This window comes from Carcharodon carcharias, chromosome 7, assembly GCF_017639515.1.
Source record: "Carcharodon carcharias isolate sCarCar2 chromosome 7, sCarCar2.pri, whole genome shotgun sequence".
NCBI classification, from domain to species: Eukaryota; Metazoa; Chordata; class Chondrichthyes; order Lamniformes; family Lamnidae; genus Carcharodon; species Carcharodon carcharias.
The window spans coordinates 30913175-30938167 of NC_054473.1; the positions used below are offsets into that span (position 1 = coordinate 30913175).

The 24993-nt window shown below is 41.0% G+C and overlaps 1 protein-coding gene across 1 annotated transcript in view; it reads left to right on the forward strand.

Annotated features, from left to right (window-relative positions):
* The window catches only part of isy1 (ISY1 splicing factor homolog), a 29985-nt gene extending 20625 nt beyond the window's left edge, over positions 1-9360 (forward strand). Inside the window, exons 9-11 of the mRNA XM_041192729.1 lie at positions 226-341; positions 8572-8658; positions 8977-9360. Coding sequence (XP_041048663.1) covers positions 226-341; positions 8572-8658; positions 8977-9084 — 311 coding nt within the window. The 3' untranslated portion in view covers positions 9085-9360. The remainder of the gene's footprint in view (positions 1-225; positions 342-8571; positions 8659-8976) is intronic.
* Positions 9361-24993: the final 15633 nt, after the last annotated feature.

Here is a 24993-nt window from a genome sequence, read left to right on the forward strand (position 1 = left end):
AAATCTTCATTTATCATCAGTTATATCTGTCCTGGTTTCTCAGCTTTCCAGGCACGTAATCAAAGTGAAACATGCTAATACACTTAGAGGAAACTGTGACTGAGAGATCTGCATCTCAAAATGAGCATGAGCATTTATATTTTGAGCATAGGCAAATAAACTGGGAATAAAAATTGCATTTGAATTGAATATTACAAATATTTCAACTTTCTTTCCACTTTTTAGTCATAATGGAAGCTGTGCAAAAATGGAAGGCAGATAAAGAGGCCAGACTTGAGAGAGGAGGTGACAAAGAGGAGGAGGAAGAAGAAGTAAACATTTATGCAGTGAAAGATGATGAGGTAAATGCTGTCTCAGAAATTTTTAATCAAACTAGTAATTGTCTATTTTTGGGACAATTTCTGTCGCAGGGTAAAAGTGAAGAAACATTGCCTTAGTTATAATGTTGCTCTTTCATCGCTCTTGTTTCTCCTATACAAAGGTATACAGTTTTCCAAATTTAAAATAATTTACCTAAATCACAGCAGGTGTTAACACCTGGCTAAAATAGTTTTAAATCCTTGAAAGAATAGGTGCTTGCTGCAATGCAATTATAATTTGTTTGTTTTTATAACCAAACCTCACATTGTCAAAATCAGGAAGGTAAAAATTCAAAGGAAAATTTCAGGATTTCTAATGAATGTGTAAGTACATAAGAAACAGGAGCACCAGTTGGCCATACAATCCCACAAGCCTGTTCTGCCATGTAATAAGATCATGGCTGATCTTTTACCTTAACCCCACTTTTCCAGTACAGCTACAACACTGGCATCTACATGACAATATGGAAAATTGCCACAGGTATATCCCCTCCACATAAACGAGGGCAAGTCCAATTTGGCCAATTCTTGCTCCATCAGCCTCTTTCAATTATCTGTAAAGTGATAGGAGGTGTCATTAACAAAGCTATCAAGCTGCACCTAGACAGCTATAACCTGCTCACTGATACTCATTTTGGGTTCCGCCAGGGCAACTTGACTCCTGATCTCATTATACCCTTGGTCCAAACATGGACAAAGGGTCGAATTCCATAGGTGAGATTGACTGCCCTTCAAATCAAGGCAGTATTTGACTGAGTGTGGCTTCAATGAAGCCTAGCAAAATTGAAGTCAATGAGGGGAAGCTCTCAACTGGTTGAAGTCATACCGAGCACCAAGGAAAATGGTTGTGGTTGTTGGACGCCAATCATCTCAGTCCCAGATCATTACTGCAGGAGTTCCTCAGTGTAGCGTCCTAGGCCCAACCATTTTCAGCTCTATCATGAGGTCAGAAGTGGGGATGTTTGCTGATGATTGCATAATGTCCAGTATCATTTGTGACTCCTCAGAAACTAAAGCAGTCCGTGTCCATATGCAGCAAGACACGTACAACATTCAGGCTTAGGCTGGTAAGTTACATTCACAGCACAAGTGCCAGGCAGTGGCTGTCTCCAACATGAGAGAATCTAACCATCTCCTCTTGACATTCAGTGGCATTAACATCACTGAATCCTTCACTATCAAAATCCTGGGATTACCAGCTACATAAATACTTGGGCTACAAGAGCAGGTCAAAGAGGCTAGGAATTCTGAGGCAAGTAACTCACCTCCTGACTCACCAAAGCCTGTCCACCATCTACAAGGAGTCTGCTGGAATACTCTCCACTTACCTGGTTGACTGCAGCTCCAACAATACTCAAGAAGCTCGACACCATCCAGAACAAAGCAACCTGCTTGATTAGCAACCCATCCACCAATCTAAACATTCACAGCCTCCACCACTGATGCATAGTGGCAGCAGTGCACACTACATTGAACAGCACTGCGGAAAGGCTCCTTCAACAACATCTTCCAAACCCCAACCTCTTCTATTTAAAAGGACATGGGAAGCAGATGCCTGGAAACATCATCACCTGCAAGTTCCCCTCCAAACCACACACCATCTTGACTTGGAACTATATCACTGTTCCCTCATCCTCACTGGGTCAAAATCCTGAAACTCCCTTCCTAACAGTACTATGGGTGAACCTACAACACATGGACTCCAGCAGTTCAAGAAGGTGGCTCACCACCACATTCTCGAGGCCAATTAAGGATGGGTAACAAATGCTGGCCTTGCCAGTGATGAACACATCCAAAAAAATTTATTTTTAACAAACCTTTCCGCCCTATTCCCATATCCCTTAATTCTCAGGTTCCATAAATCTATTGATCTCGGACTTGAATGTAATCATTAACTGAGCATCTTCAACCCTCTTGGTTAGGGAATTCCAAAGACCCACAAATGCTCTGAGTGAAGACATTTCTCCTCATCTCAATCTTAAATAGCCTACTCATCCTTAGACTTATGAACTCCTAGATCTAGACTTTGCAGCCTGGGATAACAGGCTCTCAGCATCTACCCAGTCAAGCCCTTTAAGAATTTTATACATTTCAATGAAATCACCTCTCATTCTTCTAAACTCCAGAGAATATAGGCCCATTCTACTCAATGAGCCTGTACACCAGTTAACATTTTTGGGCAAAGTACATCCCCCGACATTTTAAAATTAATTTCTCAAGTTACAAACGATAGAAATGTTTTCTATATTATGTATGGATTTTGACCTGTAAGATATGATTATGCATATATTATTTTGATTTATGTATTATTGATAAAATATATATTGTTTTCATTTTTACTATTTGTGCTCCTTATTGCTTATTTTGGATTTCTAGAGAACTGGGCGTACAAAAGTGTAAGACATATGAATAAGGAGCAGGGGTAGGCCATTCAGCCCTTTGAGCCTGCTCCACCATTTAATAAGATCGTGGTTGATCTGATAGTAACCTGAAATCTGCATCCCATCTACCACCGATAACCATCACAAACATGCTTACCAAGAACCTATCTACCTCTACTTTAAAAATATTCAAGGACTCTGCTTCCACTGCCTTTTCAGGAATAGAGTTCCAAAGACTCTCAACCTTCTGAGTGAAAACATTTCTCCTCATCTGTCTTAAATGGGCGACCCCTTATTTTTAAACAGTGACGCCTAGCTCTAGATTCTCCCACAAGCGGAAACATCCTCTCCGCATCCACTGTGTCAAGACCTCTCAGGATCTTATGTTTCAATCAAGTTGCCTCTTACTCTTCTAAACTGCAGCGGACACAAGCCTAGTCTGTCCAACCTTTCCTCATAAGACAACCCACCCATTCCAGCCATTATTCTGGTAAACCTTCTCTGAACTGCTTCAAAAGCATTTACATCCTTCCTTAAATAAGGTGACCAGTGATATACACGGTACTCCAAATGTGGTCTCACCAATGCCCTGTGCAACTGAAGCATAATCTCCCTACTTTTATATTCAATTCCCCTCACAATAAATGATAACATTCTATTAGCTTTCCTAATTACTTGCTGTATTTGCATATTAGCCTTTTGTGATTCATGCATTAGGACACCCAGATCCCCCTACACCTCAGAGCTCTGCAATCTCTCACCATTTAGATAATATGCTTCTCTTTTATTCTTCCTGCCAAAATGGACAATTTCACATTTTCCCACATTAAACTCCATCTGCCAGATCTTTACCCACTCACTGAACCTATCTATGTCTATTTGTAGCCTCCTTATGTCTTCTTCGCAAATTACTTTCCTCACCTATCTTTGTGTCATCAGCAAATCTGGCAACCATCCCTTCAATCTGTTCATCCAAGTCATTTATATAAATTGTAAACAGTTGAGGTCCCAGCACTGATCCCTGTGGCAGACCACTCATTACATCTTGCCAACCTGAATAACCCATTTATGCCTACTCTCTGCTTCCTATTAGCCAGCCGATCTTCTCTTCGTGCCAGCATGTTCCCTCCTATACCATGAGCTTTTATTTTCCGCAATAACCTTTGATGTGGCACTTTATCAGATGCCTTCAGGAAATGTAAGTACAGTACATCCACTGGTTCCCCTTTATCCACAGCACATGTTACTTCCTCAAAGAACTCCAATAAGTTGATTAAACATGATTTCCCTTTCACAAAACTATGTTGACACTATCTGATGACCTTGAGCTTATCCAAGTGCCCTGTTATAACTTCTTTAATAACAGCTTCTAACATTTTCCCTATTACAGATGTTAAGCTAACTGGCTTGTAGTTTCCCGCTTTCTGTCTCCCTCCCTTTCTAAATAATGGAGTTGCATTTGCCATTTCCCAATGTAATGGGACCTTCCCTGAATCTAGGCAGTTTTGGAAAATTAAAACCAATACATCAACCATCTCACTAGACACTTCTTTTAAGAAAGACCCTAGGATAAAGTCCATCAGGACCAGGGCTCTTCTCAGCCCACAGCTGCAACAATTTATTCAGCACCTCTTCTCTGGTGACTGTAATTTTCCTGACTTCCTTCCCCACTTCCGTTACCTGGCTTATAGCTGCTTCTGGGATTTTACTTGTATCCTCTATAGTGAAAACTGATGCAAAATACATGTTTAATTCATCTGTCATCTCTTTGTTTTCCATTTATCAATTCTCCAGACTCACTTCCTATAGGACCAACACTCACTTTGTTAACTCTTCTCTTTTTTAAATATAAAAACTTTAATATCTATTTTTATATTTCTGGCTAGCTTTCTCCCATACTCATTTTTCTCTCCTTATTAATCTTTTAGTCATTCTTTGCTGTTCCTTATATTCTTTCCAATCATCTGGCCTTCCACCTATCTTTGCACAATTTTCTGTTTTTTCTTTAAGTTTGATACTATCTTTAACCTATCTAGTTAACCACGGATGATGATGTCGGTCCATTGGACTTTTTCGTACTCGTTGGAATGTATCTATTCTGTGCATTCTGAAATATCCCCATAAATATTAGCCACTGCATCTCTACTGATCATGTTCTGTGGCGCTACCACTATGCTAAATGGGATAGATTTCGAACAGCTCTAGCAACGCAAGACCGGGCATCCAAGAGGCGCTTTGGGCCATCAGCAGCAGCAGAATTATACTTGAGCACAATCTGTAACCTCATGGCCCGGCAAATACCCCACTCTATCATTACCATCAAGCCAGGATATCAACCTTGGTTCAAAGAAGAGTGTAGGAGGGCATGCCAAGAGCAGCACCAGGCACACCTAAAAATGAGGTGTCAACCTGGTGAAACTATAACACAGGATTACTTGTGTGCCAAACAGCAAAAGCAGCAAGTGATAGACAGGGCTAAGTGATTCCACAACCAGCAGGTCAAATCTAAGCTCTGCAGTCCTGCCATATCCAGTGGTGAACAATTAAACAACTCACTGAAGGAGGAGGCTCCACAAATATCCCCATCCTCAATGATGGAGGAGCCCAGCACAGCAGTGCAAAAGATAAGGCTGAAGCATTTGCAACAATCTTCAACCAGAAGTGCTGAGTGGATGATCCATTTCAGCCTCCTCTGGAGGTCCCCGTCTTCAGTTGCCAGTCTTCAGTCGATTCAATTTGCTCCACATGATATCAAGAAACAGCTGAAGGCACTGGTTACTGCAAAGGTTATGGACCCTGACAATATTCCGGCAATAGGACTGAAGACTTGTGCTCCAGACTTGCCACGCTTCTAGCTGTAACACTGGCATCAACCGACCATGTGGAAAATTGCTCAGGTATGACCTGTACGCAAAACGCAGGACAAATACAACATGGCCAATTACCGCCCCATGAGTCTACTCTCGTTCATCAGTAAAGCAATGGAAGGGGTCATCAACAGTGTTATCAAGTGGCATTTGCTTAGCAATAACCTGTTCACTGACGTCCAGTTTGGGTTCCACCAGGGCCACTCAGCTCTTGATCTCATTACAGCCTTGGTTCAAACGTGGACAAAAGAGCTGAACTCCCAAGGTGAGGTGAAAGTGACTGCCCTTGACATCAAGGCAGCATTTGACCGAATGTGGTATCAAGGAGCCCTAGCAAAACTGGAGTCAGTGTGAATCAGGGGGAAAACTCTCCACTGGTTGGAGTCACACCCAGCACAAAGGAAGATGGCTGTGGTTGTTGGAGGTCAGTCATCTCAGCTGTAGGACATCACTGCAGGAGTTCCTCGGTAGTGTCCTAGGCCCAACCATCTTCAGCTGCTTCATCAATGACCTTCCATCATAAAGTCAGAAATGGGGATGTTCAGTACCATTCACGACTCCTCAGATACTGAAGCAGAGCATGTCCAAATGCAGCAAGACCTGGACAATATCCCAGCTTGGGCTCACAAGTGGCAAGTAACATTCACACCAAACAAGTGTCAGGCAATGACCATCTCCAACACGAGAGAATTCAACCATCGCCCCTTGATGTTCAATGGCATTACAATCACTGAATCCCCAACTATCAACATCCTAGGGGTTACCATTGACCAGAAACTGAACTGGACTAGCCATATAAATACTGTGGCTACAAGAGCAGGTCAGAGGTTAGGAATAGTGCAACGAGTGGCTCACGTCCTGACTCCCAAGCCTGTCCACCATCTACAAGGCACAAGTTAGGAATGTGATGGAATACTCCCCATTTGCCTGGATGAGTGCAGCTTCCACAACACTTGAAGCTTGACACCATCCAGGTCAAAACAGCCTGCTTGATTGGCACCACATCCACAAACGCAAAGTAGCAGCAATGTGTACCATCTACAAGAGGCACTTAAGGAATTCACCAAGGCTCCTTAGACAGCACCTTCCAAAAAAAAACTCTCCTTTAACCTAAATAGCCAATTCACTTTCACCAGCTCAGCTTTCATGCTCTCATAATTTTCCTTATTTAAATTTAAAAACTTAGTCTCAGACTAAGTCTCCACTTACTGATCACATGCCTCTTTCTGACCATGCGCTTAAAAAGTCCCTTTTTTATATAGATCCATGAGACTCTCTCGTCCAGCTTCCTGCTACGGTTACCAACACCTAGTTTAGGCCCTATTCAACCTAAGGGCTTTCAGTTGATTGACAGTTAACTGCCACTAAGACAGTTGCCTGTTTAACTAGGCTACTTACTTAAAGGCTGTTAATTCTGGGTTGTCGGTTCTAGGTCAGAATCTGACTTTTATTCCAAAATTGAGCTTGAAAAAGATTTACCAGTTGAATTGCCACTTGAGAAACAAATTCCCAAAAATACTGACTCAGCCTCTGCCTCACTCAGGCTGAAGTCTCCACTCCCTGACCGTGTGCCTCTGATAGTGATCACATGATTTCCATAAGGCAGAAGTTTTAGCAGAAAATGCACTTCAGGTGATAAACATTTTTAAGTTGTTAATCAGTAAGTTCACTTAAATTACAGATAAATAGGAAGATCAATTAAGTTGTCATTTAGCTTGTATACATCTTTATTTCAGAATTGTGATTTCTAGTCTGTAATGCAATAGTACAGTTAATGGATCAGAGTTTCACAATAAGATTTTTTTTATCTAATCTGCAAAACAGCATTTTGTATTTTCCTAAAATTTTACATTTTAGGAATTGATGAGGTGTAGAACCATTTGGTGGCCAGCTGCTTAAGCAGTGTGTGTTTGACTTCAATGTAAGTGAAATTTAAAACGCACTGGAGAGCTGTATCTAACCTCCCATATCCCTCCTATCCCCACCAGCTAAAGTGTTACCTCTACTTACCACTATAAACACAACAGGCTTGTATGAAACACCATGAAAAGTAAACTCTAGAAGTCTTAATCCACTGCTGGATATTTGACAAGGTGGGACTTGTGCATTGCCCAAGTCTGAGGTCATTTGAATAATAAGGGTGGATGGATGTGCCATTATCTGTGTTTCTTGATTTCTCACCCCAGAGAACTAGTGGGGTTTCAAAGCCACCCCATGCCGATCAGACAAATACTTAAAGGTCATAATTTTGCATTCTCCTCGATTCCTTGTTGGTTTGCCACCTACCAAATAATAATTGATCTCTCCATTGGGGGGCCCATTTATAGGTCTTGGACGGTATGCTAACCTGGGTCAAGCAGGCAAACTTGCTGTTAGACACCCAGTGAACAGAACTGGAATCCTTAGGAAAGCTCAGCATCCCATCCATTGTGATGTTGCGACTGAAAAGTAGGACTAACAATGCAACCAAAAGGATGGAAACCCATGGGAATAGTTTTGGCTGTAAATCATTTTTCCAGTGGCATAGAAAGATAATCATTTGTGTGTTAAGGTGCACTGTTGCAAAAGATTATTCGAGCACTTCTTGTCATGTGGTATTTTTATGCCTGTTAGACTTGAGCCATCTTGCAGCATAAAATTGCTAGTATCACCCATACACAATAATCCCCTTGGATGCTGTTCTGTGTATTTGTTAAATATTAAATGCCATTTCTCCTGTTAATTTTTGTTAGTTATTACTTGAGCCTTTGTGCTGTCTGTGCTGAAAAAAACAATGTTTAACAGCAAGAGAAAAGAAACAAAATATTAATGTTTCTTTCATCAGCTAAAATTTGTGTTAAGTCATGACCGCAGAGCTTTTAGAATTTTGTTTTAAAAATTGCTTTCAAATAATTTGGTATACAGAATAAGGACAATGATTTTTTTCCTAATTTATTACATTTATTTATGTTTCACATGGTTCAGTCCGACGACGAAGGTGAGGAACCGATTGAAGGAGAGGAAAACCAGCAAAAATTTATAGCTCATGTTCCTGTACCATCACAGAAAGAGGTAAGAGAACATTGAAGAAATTCGAAGTACAGTAACACTTTGTTTGAAGAAGTATAGATCGTGCAAAGTCTTTTATATTTTTTATTTTAAGTTGCTCTGTGAGTATAGATATGGGTTGCAGGAATAGTACCCTAAAAATGAACATTAGATATTGCCCAAAGGCCATTCTTAAGAAAGTATGAATCATGAGTACTTCAAATGTGTCTTATTTCAAGGTGGTCTTACAGTGGCGGATTGTTCTGCTTTACAGCATATAAATTTTGGATTACTTTTTTAGATGAAATAATTTGATAATATTTTTAATTTTCATCATTACAGATTGAGGAGGCTCTTGTACGACGGAAGAAAATGGAACTCTTACAAAAATATGCCAGTGAAACTTTAATGGCTCAAAGTGAAGATGCTAAAAGACTCCTGGGACTCTAACAGAAAAATATTTAATAACCCATTCACAAGGACTTATTTTATATAAAACCAATAATATAAATTTCATATAGATTGTCGACTTCTTATATGACTTCCAACCCTTGTTATGATACACAATGTTTACACAGTGGCCAGAAATACCTGATTTTGGCAGCTGATATGGTGGTTCTGGTAGAGACCAGACAATGCTTTCTGTAAATAACAAACTTTTTTTACTTAATGTGAATTGAATAATTTGTCATTTCTAATTTTAATAAAATGACCTTTTATAGATAATCATTGATTATGCATCTGGGCATTTTATATATACTTAACACAATAGAAACTATACAACTTGAATTTCAAAGTAAGTCATTGAACTGAATCATTTCTTAGAGGAGTGGCATGGCTTTAAGCTTTTATGTTTAAAACTTCAGACACTAGATCTGGTAAGTTTGTGAGAAAATCATTTTTGAAACTCTTTGTAAGGGTGGAGAAATGAGTAGGGGGCAAAGGGAGAAGTTGAGCTTCCATTCACTTCCACTCCATATTTTTGAATTTATGCCCCTATCCTTGAACATCAAATTATTGATAATTGGATGACGAGGAATGGTGAGAAAATATGGCCAAATGTAAAATAGAAAAAGAAAGAAGGAATAGCCTAGCAATTGAAATCTTTTTTTAAAGTTTACTGTCAAGATTCAGAAAGACTGAATAAATATTCATTTAATCTCTTCCTGCAGAAACTCACCAAGGCTCCTTAGGCAGCACTTTCCAAACCGCTACCATTTAGCACAAGGGCAGCAGATAGATGGGAACACCATCTAAGTCACTCGCTGACTTGGAAATATATCGCTGTTCCTTCACTGTCACTGAGTCAAAATCCTGGAACTCCCTCCCTAACAGCACTGTGGGTTAACCTACATCATATGGATTGCAGCAGTTCAAGAAGGCAGCTCACTACCACCTTCTCAAAGGCATCTAGGGATGGGCAATAAATGCTGGCCCAGCCAGCGAAGCCCCATATCCTGTAAATGAATTTTTAAAAAATTCTTTATATTAAATGATTATCTCTCTATACCAATTGAACTAAGCATTTTAAGTAAATGTGAAAGTAAAAGACCGTGATTTTAATGAGCTGGAAATGAGCTACTCCATGTCAAAGTGTGCTCTGATGCTGAAGGGATATGAACGGATAGTCAACCGACCTACTGGAACAACTCCACAAGAATTGTCTGTATTTAAACAAGATCTCCGTATTTATGCCAGGAATGCCAACACTAATGTAGCTGCACCTCAACATTTTGTGTCAGACAAAAAGTTCTCTCAAAATGTTGGTGGTAAGTTATTCTATGGTTCTCCTGCCTGCAGATTTCTCTTTGACGTAAAGCAATTGCTTGTAACTCTGTTCCTTGTATATAACGTTTCGATGATTATGGTGACTTACTTACCTCAGTCCTGCTGCTAACTGCTCAAACCCCAAATAAATGAGGAAGAAAGGAATTCTTTTAAATTTCAAACTTTTTTTGGGTTAAGTAAAACTCTATTTTGTTACTAATCAGATTGATTTGATAAATCTGTCAATCAAAAAATCTTATTAACATATTCCTGCGAATGATTATTAACACCTGTTAATTGTATTATCACTAGATGTGGTCATCCCAAAAATCTTGGTGAATAACTGAGCCTATAAGAGCAAAAAGGACCCAAGTTTTATACCTTCCCTGTGCTGAGTTAGTGGATGTCAGCGCTGGAAGCTTAGTTGGCCTGGGGTGTGGAAACCTGGGTCGGGTGCCATTCCTGAACATTGGCCCCAGCTGGAAGTGAGTGTGTGTGACTAAGTTGAGAAGATCAGGCTGTTTTATGTACCCCTTGGATCAAATAAGATATCAACACTCACTTCAAGGCTTATACATGAATAACTGATGCTTGGGAAAACTACCAGTTGGTGACTTGGCACACTTGGACTGGTGCACCAGCAAGTAGTCATCACATTCATAGAAGGGAAGAAATTGGGCAAAAAAGTGGACAATTTTATATTTTTACTATTTTTATAAGATTTACTAAATGCTTTATGGCTTTGTTGCCTTAAATGAAATTGCACTTTTTCCCTAGTGTGTAGCGTGTGTCAAGAACTTGTTCTAACAATGGCTTCCTATTGTTGTTTTCAAATTAGTTTTAATACTGCTGTTATTTGTACAATTTTACTCTAATATGTACTTTTGCTCAGTGGGGATGTATTTTGCAACAAAATTATAAAATAGTAGAAGAAAAACAGTTGATCCTCATAGAAACATGCTCTCTACTCTCTCAAATTCAATGATCCCCCAGTACTAGATGAGTGCTTTCAAATCTAAAAAGATTTAAATGTATTAGGGGAGTGGGCCACATAATGATCAAAGGATATTTCATTTAGATAAATTAGTGTCATGCTTGTTGGCAGGGCCAACACAGAATACACATCATTTACAGGGAACCAGAACGAAATGTTGAGAGAGAAAAAGATCCTTTTATTGGAAATAAATCACTGAAGGTTCTTGACCGATTTGGAGAAACTGTAGCTAAGACTAGCAGGGTATTGGGTTGTATTAATAGAATAATTCACTCAACACCATTTTGGCACTGTACAGCTTGCTGGTCAGAATGCATCTATCGTACGGTGCCCAGTTATGGTCCCCTCTACATGGTGCACAATATAGTAGCCTTGGAAAGGTTCTGAAGGGAGCTACAAGAATGATTCCTAACTTAGCAAACCTCATATTCTGGCTCAAGGATCTTGGCCTATTTACATTAGTACAGACCAGATGGAGGTCTGTGGTGTGGCAGCCTTCTGTCTTGTTAGATGATGGTTTGTGCCGTGGTGGTCAACTCTGAGTTAAATGTCGCCTGGTGGGGCTCAGGAGCATGGCAATCTTTGCTGTATTTGCACAATTCTCCGGTTTCTGTTTTTTCTGGGCCCTCGGCCAGCTGAACTTTTCCATTCTGCTCACTTCTTCCAGTGCCCTTCCAAACAGTTAACCTCAAGAGGTCACAGCTGTTGGCAATTGTCTTGCAGTTGAGTGTCAATGTCTGCCATCCTTGTATCTTGCCTGTGCCAGAGGTATGGACATCCCAGGAGTTCATGAACCAGTGTCCAGTTCACTGTACAGAAGGACCTTGGGTATACGGCTGTCATCCAGCCAATGAACATGGCTGAGCCAACGTAGAAGTCATTGGCTTAGCAATGAATGTTTGCTGATGGAATTAGCATACTCCAGGTCTTATGAATTGGTGATCTTGTCCTGCCAAGAAATGCTGACGATACGTCTGAGACAGCAAAGTAAACTGTTCAGGGTTTTCTCCTGCCTAGGAATTGTTGCCCAGGTCTCTCTACTGTAGAAGAGTGCGCTGAGGATGCAATATGATGTTCTCAGTCAGATTACTGTTGTTCCACACTCTCTTACTCAGCTTGGACATAACAGCTGCAGTTTTCGCAATGTATGAGTTTTGATTTCAGCATCAAGTGATAGATGGTTGGTGATTGTGGAGTCTAGAAATGCGAAGCTATCAACAGCCTCCAGCGTCACATTGTCAATGCTGATAGATGGCAGGATGGCAACATCCTGGACCATGACATTTGTCTTCCTGATGCTGATGGTCAAACTAAGCTCTTTACAGGCATGAGAGAGACTGTCTATTTGTTGCTGAAGTTGCCTGTGTCTGATTTGTCAGTCTTTAGTTATTCAGACTATGTTTTCCTGTTTTTAATCTACTGGTACATTTCTAGTGTCTAGTGACTCCCGCATATTAATTGTCAATGCCTCCCAAGTCTTTCTGAGCACATTTTGACAAATACCATCAACTCTTGGAGATTTATTGCCTTGTCTAGGATTTGCATTACATTTACATCAATCATTAATTTTGCTCAAGGTGTACCAAGTTTCTCAAGTATCACTTTGCAACACATTGAGACATTGTTCAGACCATCATGGGAAAAGTGTTTGCCCTTGTTAGTCTGCATATCCTGGCTGAATGCATCTACCCCAAATCCCAGTGTGATTTCAGAACTGGAAAATCTACAGTTGACATGATCTTATCAGTCCAGCAGCTGCAAAAGAAATGGTGTCAACAAAGGAGACCTTCAATCTCACCAAGACATTCAACCACATGAGCAGAGGTGGTGTATTTAAGTTGGAGAAAATTACCTGCCAAAGCTGCTCGATGTGATCTCTTTCTGTGACAACTTGATGGGTTAGGTCAGCTATGACAGGGCCACATAGAAACCGTTGAGATCCATGATGGGATGGAACAGAGTTGTGATCTGGCACTGACACTTTGGCATATTTTTTCTCTTTGTTGTTGTCACACGCTTTCAGGTAATCTAGAGAGGGTGTTCACTTGCATACCAAAACTGACTAAAAGCTGTTTATCCTTGCTCACCTGAGATCCAAGACAAAGGCACGTCAAGTCCTCATCCTAGGGTTGCTCTACGCTGATGATGCCATGAGTATTCCATATCGAGGAACACCTTCAGCAACAAATAGACAGTCTCTCTCATGCCTGTAAAGAGCTTAGTTTGACCATCAGCATCAGGAAGACAAATGTCATGGTCCAGGATGTTGCCATCCTGCCATCTATCAGCATTGACAATGTGACGCTGGAGGCTGTTGATAGCTTCGCATTTCTAGACTCCACAATCACTAGCCATCTGTCACTTGATGCTGAAATCAAAACTCATACATTGTGAAAACTGCAGCTGTTATGTCCAAGCTGAGTAAGAGAGTGTGGAACAACAGTAATCTGACTGAGAACATCATATTGCATCCTCAGTGCACTCTTCTACAGTAGAGAGACCTGGGCAACAATTCCTAGGCAGGAGAAAACCCTGAACAGTTTCTTTTGCTGTCTCAGACGTATCGTCAGCATTTCTTGGCAGGACAAGATCACCAATTCATAAGACCTGGAGTATGCTAATTCCATCAGCAAACATTCATTGCTGAGCCAATGACGTCTACGCTGGCTCAGCCATGTTCATTGGCTGGATGACAGCCATATACCCAAGGACTTTCTGAACAGTGAACTGGACACTGGTTCATGAACTCCTGGCATGTCCATACCTCTGGCACAGGCAAGATACAAAGATTGACACTCAAATGTGAGACAGTTGCTGATTGCTATGACCTCTTGAGGCTAACTGTTCTGAAGGGCATTGGAAAAAGTGAGCAGAATCGAATCCATTAATATTGGTTGAATCCTGTTAACTTTAAACCTGATAATTGTTTCCATTAAAAGATTATCTTTACCATATTGTAATCTATTAAACACTAATTAATTTGGATTCCAAATGGGAAGATCTTCCTTAACAAGCTCCTTGATTTCATTGAGAAAGTGATATCCCAAGTGGAACTTAGATTTTCAAAAGGCATGATTTAATTCCAAATGAAAAACTATACATTGATTTCAAAGCTGTGGTATTTAGGGGAGGCAATGGCATAGTGGTATTGTCACTGGGCTAGTAATCCAGAAAGCCAGGGTAATGCTCTGGGGACATGGGACATGGCAGATGGTGGAATTTGAATTCATTAAATCTGGAATTAAAAGTCTAATTGTTGTAAAAATCCATCCGGTTCACTAATGCCTGTTAGGGAAGGAAATCTGTTGTCCTTACCTGGTCTGATCTGGTCTGGCCTACAGCAATGTGGACTCTTAAATGACCTCTGAACAAGGGATGGATAATAAATGCTGGCCTATATCCCACATGTGGATGCCCACATCCATCCATGAATGAATAATAAATTAGGGTTGTATGGCTGAATGTAATCAACAGGTGGATACAGACACAGGGTTGGGGGAGGATGGACTTTCAACTTCACCACCTGGTTGGAAACCTGCTGGATGAATCTGGGATATAATAAGGAATTAGCTGAAGGGTGGAAAATATTAGTGCAGTTACATCAGAAGGCAAAGGGAAAGAATTGAGTGATTGTGCAGGAGTTCAGCGTTAGGGTAATGACTATTTCTAATTTGAATCAATGACACAGTTTTTGAAGCCCAATGCGAATTTACAACTGTCAAATTTACAAATGATATCATTGGATGCATCTAAAAAAAATTGCAAAATAAATTGGACAAAATACCTATACAAAAGCAAAGTACTGCAGATGCTGGAAATATGAAAAAAACACAAAATGCTGCAGGTCAGGCAGCATCTGTGGAGAGAAACAGAACATTCCCGACCCGAAACATTAACTCTGTTTCTCTCCAAAGATGCTACCTGATCTGCTGAGTATTTCCAGCATTTTCTGTTTTTATTAGGGCAAAATACCTAAGTGGGTAGATTAATGGAAGTTCACATGTAGACGAGTGTAAAGTAAGGCACCTAGAAGAAAATAAGCATCACAGTACTCATTGAATGGTTGAAATAGCTTGGAATGAATTTGAAAGAGACACAATGCTCAATATGTCCAAACAATATGGAGCAGCAATTAACAAAGCCAATAGAGCATTAAACTATAGAGCCAAAACAAGTCAGAGGAATTCATAACCAAACTGTAGAGTATACTGGTCAGATTACATCTTAAGTATTGTTCCAGGCCTGTTCACCATGATTCAAAGAAGACAAGTATATTAGGCACAGTGTAGAGTAGAAATAAGAATATGGCAACATAGGACTTAGGAACAAGAGGCCCTTTGAGTCTGCTCCACCATTCAATGAGATCATGGCTGATTTGGTTGTGTTCTCAACTCCACATTGCCATCTGCCTCCCCTTAAACCTCGGTTCCCTTTTCTATCAAAAACCCCAACTCTGTCTTGAATAAATTCAATGCACTGCTTTCTGGGGAAGAGAATTTCACATATCAATGACCCTCAGAGAGAAATAAATTATCTTCATTTCCAACTTAAATGGTAGACCTCTTATTCTTAAACTGTGTCCCCTGGTTCTAGTGTCTCCCAGTATCTACCCTCTCAAGTCCCCTCAGGATCTTATATGTTTCAATAAGATCGCCTGTCATTTTTTAAACTCAATGGGTTTAGGTCCAACCTGTTCAACCTTTCCATAAGATAAGCCCTTTTTCCCAGGAATGAGTCGAGTGAACCTTCTCTGAACTGCTTCTAATGCAATTATATATATTTTTCAACCAAGGAGACCAAAGTTGTACATAGTATCCCTAATGTGGTCTCACCAAGGCCCTGTACAGCTGCAATAAAACTTCCCTACATTTATTTATTTATTTTTATTCTTTCATGGAATGTAGGCATCACTGGCTAGGCCAGTATTTATTGCCCATCCCCAATTGTCCTTGAGAAGGTGGTGGTGAGCTGCATTCTTGAACTGTTGCATTCCCTTCCATTCAATTCCCTTTGCAATAAATGCCAACATTCCATTTGCCCTCCTAACCACTTGCTGTACCTGCACCCTAACTTTTTGTGATTAATGTTGTAAGGAACATACATTTTTATGTCTGTTGGACTGTTGCAAAGAACATATCTTTTATTTTCTGTTGGACTGTGGATTAAAATTACAATGGCTGCAGTTTGAAAGACATGTTCACTGGAACAAGATGAGAGATAAAAACAATGTTGCAGTCCTGGAACAAAATGTGCCATGAAAGACAGGATGGTGCTGGAAAGTAGTTCTAGACCAAGGGAGCTGCCTGGTGACAACCTTTTAATTGGCTCCTGACCAAGTGACTAGGTTTTGTGTGAGGGCAGTGCAGCAGAATGGCTCCTAACCTGAAAGGAACAAGACCTAAAACCTCTGTCTCTTGTGTGTGTAAGATTCCAATAAGCCGACAATAATAGCTAGCTGGCTTTTTCTCCTCATATCTCTATAACATGCTCTCTCTCTGAAACCCCCTGTCAAGAGGCAAAGAGGAAAATCACTGTTGGAGACATTTAAAGGCAAGAGTTGATACAGTGAACTAAATATTGAAAGTGCTGGAAGATGACCTTGTGTCATCAACAAGAACTGAAAGGAATTTGGAAGACATTGATCAAAATCAACGCACTGAATCCTGTACTCTGGAATTGGTGTTATTGAACAGTTTTATCCCACCCTTAAAATTCATGTTTTTTGTGTGTCTTATGTTGCTTGTATGTGTTTGTATAGGGATTTAAGAAGGGATAGAGTTTAGGTTATAGAGTTGGATCTTAGCAATTCATATTTCTTTCTTTTGCCACTGGTTAACGACAGTTTGTTCAGTAAACATTTATTTACTTATTAAGTTTACAAACCTGGTGCTTGTATTCTGTTAACCTAAATTATGTTATGTAGAATTGGGACAATTTGGTCAAATGTTTCACATTTGTCCCATTTCAGGGAACAGTAGGGCTTGATATTACAGCGCACTATCCCCAGTGAGTCGTGACAATGTATCAGGGCACACAGATTCCTCTGTATCATTGAGTTCTGCAATTTTTCTCCATTTAAATAGTACACTGCTTTTCTATTTTTCCTGCCAAAGTGGACAAGTTCACTTTTCCCACATTATACTCCATCTGCCAAATTTTGGTCCACTCGCTTAACTAGTATATATCCCTTTCTGGACTCCTCTTGACAACTTATTTTCCTACCTGTCTTGGTATCATCAGCAAATTTAGCTACCACACATTTGGTCTTTTCAACCAAATCATTGATGTAGTTTGTAAAAAGTTGAGGCCCCAGCACTGATCCCTGTGGCACTCCACTTCCTACAGCTTGCCAACCTGAAAAAGACCCATTTATCCATACTCTCTTCCTGTTTGCAAACCAATCCTTTATCCATGGTAATATGTTACCCCCCTCCCCCCACACCATGTAATCTTTATCTTGTGTTTTAACCTTTGATGTGGCATCTTATCAAATGCTGTAGTAATTATAGTTTTGATAAACACAGGACTGTAGCTTTAAGAATAATACTGTGTTGTAAGATCTGTGATCTATGTAACCCAATCAGTTTGTAGCACAGGGAATCTTTAGGAGAGAGTTCTTCTTTAGGTATAGAGGTAAATGCACACATGTAGCTGCTGCTGCTGTCTTGTAAATAAAGCTCAATGTTTCCACCAAGAAAAGTTGCCTGGAAAATCAACTCTATAACAAATGCCTTCTGGAAATCCAAGTACAATACACCTAAAGTATCCCCTTTATTCACCTTGCTTGTTACTTCCTCAAAAACTCTAATACATTTGATAAACATGATTTCCCTTTCATAAACCCATGTTGACTCTGCCTAATCAAATTCAGATTTTCTAAGTATTCTGCTATTACCTTCCTAATAATGGATTTTAGCAACTTCCCTATGACAGATGTTAGGCTAAGTGGCCTGTAGTTTCCTGCTTTCTGTTTCTCTCTTTTCTTGAATAAAGGTGTTACATTAGTTATTTTCCAACCCAGAGACCTTTCCAGAATCTAATGAATTTTGGAAGATTATAATCAATGCATCTTCCATCTCTGCAGCTACTTCTTTTATGACTTTAGGGTGCAGGCCATTTGGTCCTGGGGACTTGTCAGCCTTTAGGTCTAATAGTTTTCCCAACATATTTTCCCTAGTGACGGTGATTGATTTAAGTTACTCCCTCCTGTTCTCCTCTCGATTTTTGAGTACCTTTGAGAATTTTTCCAAGTGTGAGGCTGATCCTGATCTCTGATAAGTAGGCCAAGTTTAAACAATTGCTATGGCACAGCCAATGGTAAATGCTGAGCTGCTCAAATACCAAAGGGAAACTTGAAACAACTGCCACAATTGTTTTGCAATTTGTATAAATCTCGAGATGTGTGCCTTGAATTCAGTAGTAAGAAGACCACTGAGTCTTGTAGGTTTCTTACAAAACTAAATTAAATCTTTATTAATTAATTTAAAAATGATTTTAAGCACATACATAGGCTTACAAATTACTACTATAACTCCTAGCTCCCCTAATTAATCTAACTCCCAGTTACACCTCCATTAAGCCAACAGTAAAACAATATAGATTTAAAAAGATCCAGGCAAAGTAACATGATACCCTGAACAGTCGAATTCATAGTGAGTTTTTCTCAGCTTTGGTTGCTTGTAGGCAGCAGCTTGAGGCTTAGATGCTGGAGGCTTTTCACACTTGTTAGATCTTAGAATCCTTCTTTCCTACACCCAACCTCATCTCCTTTGTACAGATTTTGCCTTTGAATGCAAATTCCCATTGTTTCACTATGTCTTTGGACTTTACCTCTCTAATAATAAAATCTATTATAGTACCAATTTTACCAGTAATCTTTGGGAAAAATAAACGCACTGTTTCTTAACTTCACCCCCTCTTTTGAATTCAAGATAGTCTGGTTTATTTAAAAATACAAATGTTCCCTTTACACCTCACATTCTAAAACTTCACCCATGTTTACCTACTTAACATTTCAAACTCAGCTTATCTTCTGATACATCAAAGCCTTCATTCCAGCTGCCTTTAATTCAATTAAGTCCCACACACACACACACGGACCCATAGACATAGACCCCACTATTACTCTACAATAAATTCCGATAACATTATGAAAATTATTATATCTTCCTGACACTAGTAAGAGGCAATGGTGGATTTATATCAGCAAGTTCTTAACAGAAATCGATTAATGCATGGACTAAATGGTTGCCTTTATCCATAATTTTATATAAATAAAAAATATGGCCCCTTTGCAGTCCAGTAATTAAATGCTCTGGTTTCTATCAAGACTGTCAATAGGTAATTGTAGGGTATCACTGAGGGTATTTCTGGAACTGAGTGTATCCCAGCAGAAGAAGATGCAAATATACATGAGTCTTCAAGGAAAATCTTGACCTAACATTATATCAGCGTGATTTGTAATTGATTAAAACTAATCTCATCATCAATCATATAAATTGGTCCATGTGACAAAATTAGGAACGTGCTTTTAATTTAACAGACAAAGTATCTACTGCTAGATTTCATTTGCTCTACTTTATATAATTATCGAAAGTTAAGTGAACACGTTGTATCATTCAGTAAATGCCAAAAGTGTTTCCTTCAGCATTCAATATTTTTTATGGAGTAGTATAAAATAGCCTTGAAAAGATAACTTGGGTTATCAGGAAGGGCCGGATTTTGCCACGGGCTTTGGATCGGGATGTCAGAACCAACTGGGCGTCCGGAGCCTGCATTTGCCAGGAGTAAGACTGATGGAGCTATCTTCCCAGAGGAGGCGCCCTAATTGGCCATCTCTGCACTTGCCATTGAATTAAGGACGGTGGGCGGGCTCTTGTCTCGAGACTGTCGATTCAGTCAGAAGGCCAGCAATTCAGTAGCCTCGGCAGCCCTTTTGGGAGAGATATGTGCTGAGGAATGTTGGGGACCATGAAGGCATTTCACCATGGAGGTGCCCTTGCTGGCCTGCAAAGCAGAAATCAAATGAAAAGGATCCAGGCCTTTAGGACATGTGAATGGAGGGGAAACCCCTCCATTGAGTTGGTTGCAGCCCTAATTGTGGCCTTTTATGCATCCTGCCCCTTCACTGGGGCATGGAGGCTCCAACTCCAATGACAGCTGCCTGACAGTAATGGAGAATGCATGTCATATGAACATACAAGCATACAAATTAGGAGCTGGGGTAGGCCACCTTTTTTTTTCCATTCATTCATGGGATGTGGGCTTTGCTGGCTGTGCCAGTGTTTATTGCTCATCCCTAGTTGCCCTTGCTAAGGTGGTGGTGAGCTGCCTTCTTGAACTGCTGGCAGTCCAAGTGGTGTAGGTACACGCACAGTGTTGTTAGGGAGGGGGTTCCAGGATTTTGACAATGAAGGAACAGCAATATAGTTCCAAGTCAGGATGGTGGGTGACTTAGAGGGGAACTTCCAGGTGGTGGTGTTCACATCTATTTGCTGCCCTTATCCTTCTAGATGGTAGTGGTAGTGAGTTTGGAAGGTGCTGTCAAAGGACCTTGGCGAATTCTTGCAGTGCGCCTTGTAGATGGTACACACTGCTGCTACTGTGTATCGGTGATGGAGGCAATGAATGTTTGTTGATTTGGTGCCAATCAAGTGGGCTGCTTTGTCCTGGATGGTGTCAAGCTTCTTGAGTGTTGTGGGAGCTGCACTCATCCGGGCAAGTGGGGAGTATCCAATCACACTCCTGACTCGTGCCTTGCAGATGGTAGACAGGCTTTGGGAGTTAGGAGGTGAGATACTCATTGCAGGATTCCTCGTCTTTGACCTGTTCTTGTAGCCACAGTATTTTTATGGCTAGTCCAGTTCAGTTTCTGGTCAATGGTAACGCTCAGGATGTTGATAGTGTGGGATTCAGTGATGGTAATATCATTGAACATCAAGGGGCGATGGTTAGATTCTCTCTTAGTTAGGAATGGTTATTACCTGACACTTGTGTGATGCAAACATTACTTGCCACTTGTCAGCCCAAGCCTGGATATTGTCCAAGTCTTGCTGCATTTGGACATGGACTGCTTCAGTATCTGAGGAGTCACAAATGGTGCTGAACATTGTGCAATCATCAGCGAACATCCCCGCTTCTGACCTAATGATAGAAGGAAGATCACTGATGAAGCAGGTGAAGTTGGTTGGCTGAGGACACTACCCTGAGGAACTCCTGCAGTGTTACCCTGGAGCTGAGATGACTGACCTCCAACAACCACAACCATCTTCCTTTGTGCTAGGTATGACTCAACTAGTGGAGAGTTTTCCCCCTGATTCCCATTGACTCCAGTTTTGCTAGGGCTCCTTGATGCCACACTCTGTCAAATGCTGCCCTGATGTCAAGGGCAGTCACTCTCACCTCACCTCGGGAGTTCAGTTCTTTAGTCCATGTTTGAAGTTTGGAGCTGAGTGGCCCTGGCGGAACCCAAACTGGGCATGAGTGAGCAGGTTATTGCTTAGCAAGTGCCACTTAATAGCACTGTTGAGGACCGCTTCCAGTACTTTACTGATGACGCAGAGTAGAACCGTTGCGGCGGTAATTGGCCGGGTTGGATCTGTCCTGCTTTTTGTGTACAGGACTTACCTGGACAATTTTCCATATTGCCCAGTAGATGCCAGTGTTGTAGCTGTACAGGAACAGCTTGGCTAGGGACACAGCAAGTTCAGGAGCACAAGTCTTCAGTACTATTGCCGGAATATTGTCAGGGCCCATAGCTTTTGCAGTATCCACTGCCTTCAGCCATTTCTTGATATCACATGGAGTGAATGGAATTTGTGAGGCTAGGGACCTCTGGAGGAGGCCGAGATGGGTCATCCACTCAACACTTCTGGCTGAAGGTTGTTGCAAATGTTTCAGCCTTATCTTTTGCACTAATGTCCTGGGCTCCCCCATCACTGAGGATGGGGATATTTGTGGACCCTCCTTCTCCAGTGAGTTGTTTAATTGTCCACCACCATTCACGGCTGGATGTGGCAGGACTGCAGAGCTTATCTGATCCATTGGTTGTGGGATCGCTTAACTCTGTCTATCACATGCTGCTAATGCTGTTTGGCATGCAAGTAGTCCTGTGCTATAGCTTCACCAGGTTGACACCTTATTTTTAGGTATGACTGGTGCTGCTCCTGGCTTGCCCTCCTGCACTCTTCATTGAACCAGAGTTGATCCCCTGGCTTGGTAGTAATGGTAGAGTGGGGGATATGCTGGGCCATGAGGTTATAGATTGTGTTCGAGTAAAATTCTGCTGCTGCTGATGGCCCACAGCACCTCATGGAAGCCCAGTCTTGAGCTGCTAGATCTGTTCAAAATCTAGCATGGTGGTAGTGCCACAATGACTGTGTGGTGGTCACTTTTCCGATACTATCATGGATAGATGCATTTGCAGCAGGCAGATTGGTGAGGATGAGGTTAAGTATGTTTTTTCCTCTTGGTTCCCCCACCACCTGTCGCAGACCCAGTCTTGCAGCTACATCTTTTAGGTCTCGGCCAGCTCGGTAAGCAGTGGTGCTATCGAGTCTCTTGGTGGTGGACAATGAGGTCCCCCACCCAGAGTACGTTCTGCACCCTCAGTGCTTCCTCCAAGTGGTGTTAAACATGGAGGAGCACTGATTCATCAGCTGAAAGAGGGCGGTACGTGGTAATTAGCAGGAGGTTTCCTTGCCCCACTTGGCCCCTTGGGTTTGCTCCACCATTCAGTAAGATCATGGCTGATCTGATTGTAGCCTCAACCTCACATTCCTGGTTCCCTGATAATCTTTCACTCCCTTGATAATCAAGAAACTATCTAACTTTGCCTTAAAAATATTCAAAGACTCTGCTTCCACCGCCTTTTGTGGAAGAGAATTCCAAAGATTCACAACCCTCTGAGAGAAAAAATTTCTCCTCATCTGTGTCTTAAATGAGCGATCCCTTATTTTTAAACAGTGACCCCTAGTTCTAGATTCTCCCACAAAAGGAAACATCCTGTCCACATCCACCCTGTCAAGACCCCTCAGGATCTTAAGGGTTTAAATTGAGTCGCCTCTTACTTTTCTAAATTCCATGGATACAAGTCTAACCTGTCCAGCCTTTCCTCATAATACGACCCGCCCATTCCTGGTATTAGTCTAGTAAAACTTCTCTGAACTGCTTCTAACGCATTTACATCTTTCTTAAAATAAGGAGACCAGTACTGTACACAATACTCCAGATGTGGTCTCACCAATGCTCTGTGCAACTGAAGCATAACCTCCCTACTTTTGTAATCAATTCCCCTTACAATAAATTATAACTTTCTATTAGCTTTCCTAATTACCTGCTGTACCTGCATACTTTTGTGATTCATGCAGTAGGCCACCCAGATTCCTCTGAATCTGAGCTCTGCAAACACTCACCATTTAGATAAAAGCTCCTTTTTTATTCTTCCAGCCAAAATGAACGATTTCTCATTTGCTCACATCATACTCCATTTGCCAGATCTTTGTCCACTTAATTAACCTATCTATGTCACTTTGTAGCCTCCTTATGTCCTCTTCACAATTTATTTTCCTACCTATCTTTGTGTTGTCAGCAAATTTAGCCACCTTCAGTCCCTTCATCCAAGTCATTTATATAAATTGTAAAAAGTTGAGGCCCCAACACTGATTCCTGTGGCACACCACTCATCATATCCTGACAACCAGATAAAGACCCATTTATGCCAACTCCCTGCTTCCTGTTAGCTAGCCAATCTTCTATCCATGCCAATATGTTAACCTCTACGCCATGAGCTTTTATTTTCTGCAAAACCTTTCACATGGTACTTAGTCAAATGCCTTCTGGAAATCTAAATACAGTATATCCATCATTTCCCCTTTATCCACAGCACATGTGACTCCTTCAAAGAACTCCAATAAATTGGTTAAATATGATTTCCCTTGCTCAAAACCATGTGGACTCTGGCTGATTGCCTTGAATTTTTCTCAGTGCCCTGCTATAACATCTTTAATAATAGCCTCTAACATTTTCCCTATGACAGGTGTTAGGCTAAATGGCTAAGCCCTCTTCAAGTTTTACTAAGTTGAACACAGATGCTGTACCTGGGGGAGCTGTTGGTGAAGAGGAGAATCATTGAGCAGTCAATGAGTGATGCACTGACAGGACTTCAAAGCTGAATCACCACCACTACAGAGAGTTCCGTGCAGTCCACCTCAATCATGACAGGGTTGTTGTCAGAAACCTCTGAGTTGATATCTCCTCTGTGTATAGAGAACAGTGCCATCAACTGTCGTATACTCCAATTAAATGAGTCCATGAACACCTTCAATGCCACTGTGAAGATTCTGGATACCAACATGTCTGCAACCTTAAATAGCTTGACAGATATCTTAGCCCTGGCCTTACAGTGCCTCATTGATTTGTGACAAAATGTTTTCCAGCGCAAGGATAGCAATGAGGTGCAGCTTGATCAAAAGAAGAATGATGGTGAAAGGGGTCATGGAAGTGGGGACTCGACTCAAAACAGCTCAACTGCTCACCCACTCCCATTTTCAGTAAAGAGCCCACAGGCTGCCTCATCTCTAGGGAAGAGTTAGCAGAGG